Source organism: Trachymyrmex cornetzi, unplaced genomic scaffold, assembly GCF_001594075.2.
Source record: "Trachymyrmex cornetzi isolate Tcor2-1 unplaced genomic scaffold, Tcor1.1 scaffold269, whole genome shotgun sequence".
Lineage (NCBI taxonomy): Eukaryota > Metazoa > Arthropoda > Insecta > Hymenoptera > Formicidae > Trachymyrmex > Trachymyrmex cornetzi.
Genome location: NW_017297365.1, coordinates 88,519 through 94,153, shown reverse-complemented (window position 1 = coordinate 94,153; position 5,635 = coordinate 88,519). Strand labels below are relative to the sequence as shown.

Genomic DNA, 5,635 nt, shown 5'->3' with positions numbered 1-5,635 from the left:
GTAGAGGACTTTTCGACTCAGTTTAGTCCACTCTATGTACACACGAGCACTTTGTCAAAACTTTGTGCGAACACTGTATACATAGTTAGATAAATTATTTTGTAGTTATAAAATAAATTCTTCAACTATATGTGTGTACATTAAGTCTACATATAAAACTTATTGCCCATCTAGTTGCTATTACTATGTTTTTCTGCAAGTATAATTAATGCATGGATTAAATATTATAGTATTAGTATATAATTAGTATATAATTAGTATTTTAAGAAAAAATTAAAATTAATCATAATTTAATTCATTCTATTATTTTTTAAATTAATTATAACATTATTATGGTAATTTAGTAGTTACAATTATTATATTTTGCGAGAAACTTGGGCGATCCGTGATTGTTTTCATTGATTTGAAACGCATTTTACTATCGATATATCTCGCTCGACGTCGATATTTGTATCGATCATGGTTCATATTTTTCCTAATAGGTGTAGACTGTAGCGGTTTCGCATGTTCTTTCGGCTGTTCGCTTTACGGTAAGATAGTAATATGACAACTAATTTAATGTAATCGAAGGAATCTGATTGTTATAATAAAAATATATTGTAATTGACAGTTTAATATCATATAATTTGGATCTAATCTCTTCGAGTGACACTATATTTTTGCGATATTAAGAGTTAATTTTGTTTTTCCGTTAAGTACACATATGCCTCCTTTGCGTCTGATATTTCAAATTATAAATAAATATATGTATTTTACTCTTTTTGGATTTATAGAGCTTAATTGTAATTTCAACTATTAATGAGTTATTATTGATAAGTTTGTTTCTTTTCTCGTACACATTCTGCACGTGAAACAGAAGCATGACCTTTATAACCTCTAAACTACAGCGGTACTGTGTATACAAGTATAAAATAATTAGACCTGTTCTTTTAAAAATTATGCATGGTTCATCTTTCTTTTTTTTTCTTTATTTTAGAGAAAAAAATCAAAAACGGTTCAAGTTCAGTTAAAAAAAAAAATCTATTGTATTTAGTAATTAAATTTAATTGTATATTTATTTTTATAAGATGGTGGACACAAAAGCTCAAACGCCTGAGAAGAAGGCTGCAGCTGATCCAGCTGCAGCCAAAGAAGGTGCAAAGAGCAAGGGAAAGCCTGCAAAAGGAAAGCCTGCGAGAGGAAAGCCAAGAAATTATGACTTAGGAAATGGTGTCTACAGGTTTAGTCGTACTCGCATGTTTCACAAAAAGGCTGTCTATAAATTCCTAGAAAAGAAAACTCCAAAAAAGGTAAACGGTTACTCATTAATTGAAAAATATATACAAATATATTGGATAATTAATATTTTTCAAAATTATTACCCCCACCCCGAACAATCTTGATTCATTTCATTAAAAAAATGATCTCTTTGCTCTAAAAAGATTGTTTTCTTGATAATTTTGTCAAAACCTGTTTTTGAGGCAGATCGATTTATTTAATTAAGAGATCATTCTTTAATTTCATCAATAAAAGTTGCATACATTTTCAGAAGTCACACAGTTGAGATACATTTTCAGTGCCTTCTGAAACATATTGCAGTAATTAGTAACTAAAAATGTATAATTCAAGATATTTGTATTATATGTATGCTATAAATTTTTATAGTATTGTATCAACATTTGTGTCTTGTTTTCTAAACATAATAATTTAGTCGAATTTTGGACATTGCAGAAGTATGCTTAGGAATTCATATTATTTTATTTCTGTTATTCACCAAATGTTAAATAAAGATAAAATGATATCTATACCTCTATTCCATCATTCTTAAAGACAGTTTGGTATCATTATGTTGTTGTTGCACAGCTTTTTTATCATATATAATTTTTGCACAACAACAATATAATGATATCAATACTATCATTTAGAGTTACAGAATCGGGATACTGAATGCATTCAGATAAAGTTTCCGAATGTCAGCTGGTAGCCCTGTAGTTGACGGTTGTCATATTAATTTTTTAATGACATAATGGCGTACTGTGTATTTCATTTACACGTCACAATTAATAAATATCTTAAAACATTTCAAAGAACTTCTTGCAAAAAATATCTCGGCTAGAGTTCGAATCTGGAACACGTGATTCTTTCCAAAATTATTTGAGTGCAGTGATCAATTAATTACCAAATCATAAATAATTGATCGAGAATATTTTATAATTTCTAAATAAGCAAATATAAATTTGACTTATACTGATGTATTATCGTAGGTCAAGCCCAAGAAACCATTGACTATTGAAAAGCAGATTGGTGGTGACAAAAATGGAGAAAAGCGTATCGTGCTTTTGAAGAAAAGACGCGCAAATTATCCTACTGCCGATCGAGTTACTGTGCACCATGCTAAAAAATGTTTCCATGAGCATCGACGTTACTTAAGACCTACTCTGACACCAGGAACAATCTGTATCCTGTTGGCTGGTCCTCACAAAGGAAAAAGAGTAGTATATCTGAAACAATTAAAGAGTGGCTTACTTTTGATTACTGGTATGTGAATTTTATATTTTGTGATAGATATTTTATTATAAAATTAAAACGAGACTTATAATTTATAACAATTATTAACAAATTCTCGTAGGACCATTCCTGATCAATGCCTGTCCTTTGCGGAGAGTTAGCCAAAATTATGTGATCGCTACCTCCACAAAATTGAATATTGAAGGCACTAAATTGCTTGGACACCTTAACGACGATTATTTCAAAAGAAAACGTGACAAGCGTGCCAAAAAGGAGGAAGGTGACATATTCAGCAAAAAAAAAGAAGAATACAAACCAAGTGATCAAAGAAAGGCTGACCAGAAAATCGTGGACAAAATGGTAATTGATGCTATTAAGAAACATCCAGATAAGAAGTTGCTGTTCACATATCTGTCAGCAATGTTTGGATTACGAAGCAGTCAGTATCCACACAGAATGAAATTTTAATTCTCTGTGCTTATAATTCGAAGAAATAAATATAAAATTATAAATCTACTTTTTATATATTACTTTTTTTCTTTCTTTTATCCTTTATTATTTATTTTAAATTTATGTATAGAATGTCTGAGAAAATGTTGGATGTCAGTAAGGCTGGGTATGTATTTGAAATATGTTTAATTGAAAAACAGTATGTAAAACAATTGTATTTTGTATTTCAGTGTAGCATATGTTTTATATTTTGTATTTTATTATATATAATTTTTTATGAAAGTTGAAAGTATGTTGGTGAATTTTTAGAGATTTTTTAAATTATTTTGAAGAGGTGAAAAAAACGAAGAGATTCTAGTTACCCTTGAAAGTATGGATGAGGCACCAAATTGTACATGATATGGTAAGGGTTAATAAATAATAAGAGATTACTGAATTATTGTTTCATAAATGCTCACAAAAATATATAAATGACAGCATTAGTGAGACATAATTTATTATACGACTAATGATTATTACATCAATACGTAAAATAACTGTGATAAAAAATTGATAAACGTGAAAAGCAAATATAAACATCAAGCAGAAACAAGAATAACCTTGGAGTAACTTTTCGTCTAGCCATCGTCTCATTAAATTGCAGGCCTTGTTCACAGATTCTTAATACTATAAACGACAACTAATTTGGATTCAGGATTCAGTAAAAAAAATAAACTTTGGTATAAAATTATCAGACTTCAACGGTCAATCCGATATGAGATGTGACGTAAACATGAATTGGCGGTTGGCGCCAACATAGGCTGCGTTCCACTTAACGCTCGCAATGCTCGCGAGCATCGTTTGTCCTTGTTTAACATTTGATAAACGACAAGGATGAAATGATTCCACGAGCGTTCTGAGCGATAAGTGGAACGCAGCCATAGTGGAAACACATAAGGTGAGCAGTGATGCCAACTGTTAAAAAACACTGATCACGTTCAGCAAACTCAACTGTATGGGCCGTGGTCCGAATCATGCTGACAACGCTCATGAGCATTGTTTGTCTTCGTTTAACATTTGACAAACAACAAGGATGAAATGATTTTTAAGCGTTGTGAGCGTGTATCGGACCGCGGCCATGGAGTGGATCCGTGAGCGCTCGCTGCTATTGGATGATCTAGAAGAATACACCAATAGCAGCGAGTGCTCACGGATCTGTGTTTATATATACCAAACACATATGGTACGTTTCCACTGAGCGCGTCACGCGTCGCGTCATGAAAGAGAGAAAGAGATAAGATTATATAAATACACAACCCCTCTCTTTCTCTCCTTCGACGACGCGGCGCGTGTCGCGCTCAGTGGAAACGTACCATTAGAGAATGGACTGCGCGATCCGTATCTAGGTAATGTATCAAATGTAGTCGACAATAATGAGTGAGAGGGACCGTGGGAGACGGCCAATCTCCCTCTCATTCTCTCTCCCATTACACCATTGAATGGAAAGAGATAGAAATGGCCGTCTGCCACGGTCTCTCTCTCTCATCCCTATCGGCCATTTTGATACACGAATCGCGCAGTCCATTCTCTATGCTGTGATATATACATTCTACAATAAGTGCATTAAATTAATTATTGTTCTATATTGTTGATTTTGAATAATCGTTCTCAGACAACTGTAATAATGAGTAAACGTAAATGGAAGAGCCATGTGCTGCAGGAAATTAGACATCTAAGGAGAACCTCACACTTTCTCATACCTAAAGTAGTTTTTGCATGTATAGTCAGAGAAATTATCATCGACATATTTCCCAGAGAGACTGTCACCAGGTAAATATAATACCAATATAATTTACAAACCAAAAATTTTTCATCAATTATATGGTACTATTCGATTAGATATTCATTTTCAAGTGTGTATGATTTAATTAAGAAGAAAGCAATTTTATTTTAAATAATAAACATAAATGCTAGGCTCAAACGAATAAATCAATAATAAACTATATATCATGCCTGTATGAGCCGATACAGGATATTCGTGTGTGGAACTTTTTATTCAACGAATTTACAAAGATTAAACGTTTCAACCCTACTTTCGGGTCCTCATCAGTACATATATAGTGAGCTCGCTTATTAATATAATAAATTTAATCTACATTGAAGAATATGTCCATTGTGTTGTACATCAAATTGTCAGATTTGATGTATCATTCTTTAGAAACGTTCACAAGTCTCATCATTCACAACTCCACTATCGGCTTTATTTTACATGTGCTATAGAAAAGAATGTTTTATGTATCAAAAAATCATAAAAAACATAAAAATCTGTTTTATTACATACATACAGTAAAATTTTCATGAAATATATTATACTCTCTTCCTTTTTTTTATTATTTTAATATAACATGCTATATTATATTTTAATATATAACGTACTATATATATTTATATAGGGTAAACTAGGAAATTATGGCCATAGGCCATAATTTCTCCAATAACTGATAAATAGTACATTTTTATAGTCATTCTTAAAGATAATCAATATTTACAGTAGTTCATATGAGTACACTGTGTTGTTCAAAATAACCATATTATAAATATTATCTAATATTTTTTCTTTCGATTATCTGCAAAGTTTTGCACGTGTCTGCTAAAAACTGTTACAATGTCCAATAAATTACAGTTAAGCTGCCATAATCAACATTACATACACAATAAA

General features: G+C 31.4%; 1 protein-coding gene and 1 pseudogene across 2 annotated transcripts; both read left to right on the top strand.

Moving 5' to 3' along the window:
* The first annotated feature begins 507 nt into the window (after positions 1–507).
* RpL6 (ribosomal protein L6) lies at positions 508–2,995 on the top strand. Of its 2 annotated transcripts, none has more exons than XM_018508594.1 (4): positions 508–530; positions 1,068–1,289; positions 2,244–2,517; positions 2,609–2,995. In XM_018508594.1, the coding sequence occupies exons 2-4, from the start codon at positions 1,068–1,070 to the stop codon at positions 2,953–2,955; spliced, it is 843 nt and encodes a 280-aa protein (XP_018364096.1). In that variant the 5' UTR covers positions 508–530; the 3' UTR covers positions 2,956–2,995. The 2 variants fall into 2 exon arrangements, with proteins under 2 accessions (XP_018364096.1, XP_018364095.1); XM_018508593.1 differs by lacking the exon at positions 508–530 and adding an exon at positions 577–599.
* An 85-nt stretch (positions 2,996–3,080) lies between these two features.
* The window catches only part of LOC108761844 (histone H3.3-like), a 3,613-nt pseudogene continuing 1,058 nt past the window's right edge, over positions 3,081–5,635 (top strand).

What these genes read in the sequence shown, in the direction of transcription:
- RpL6 (XM_018508594.1), top strand. Translation starts at nt 1,068, where the DNA reads ATGGTGGACACAAAAGCTCAAACGCCTGAGAAGAAGGCTGCAGCTGAT. An exon ending in AAAAGAAAACTCCAAAAAAG is followed by an intron (nt 1,290 to 2,243) that starts GTAAACGGTTAC and finishes GTATTATCGTAG; the next exon opens with GTCAAGCCCAAGAAACCATT. An exon ending in TGGCTTACTTTTGATTACTG is followed by an intron (nt 2,518 to 2,608) that starts GTATGTGAATTT and finishes AAATTCTCGTAG; the next exon opens with GACCATTCCTGATCAATGCC.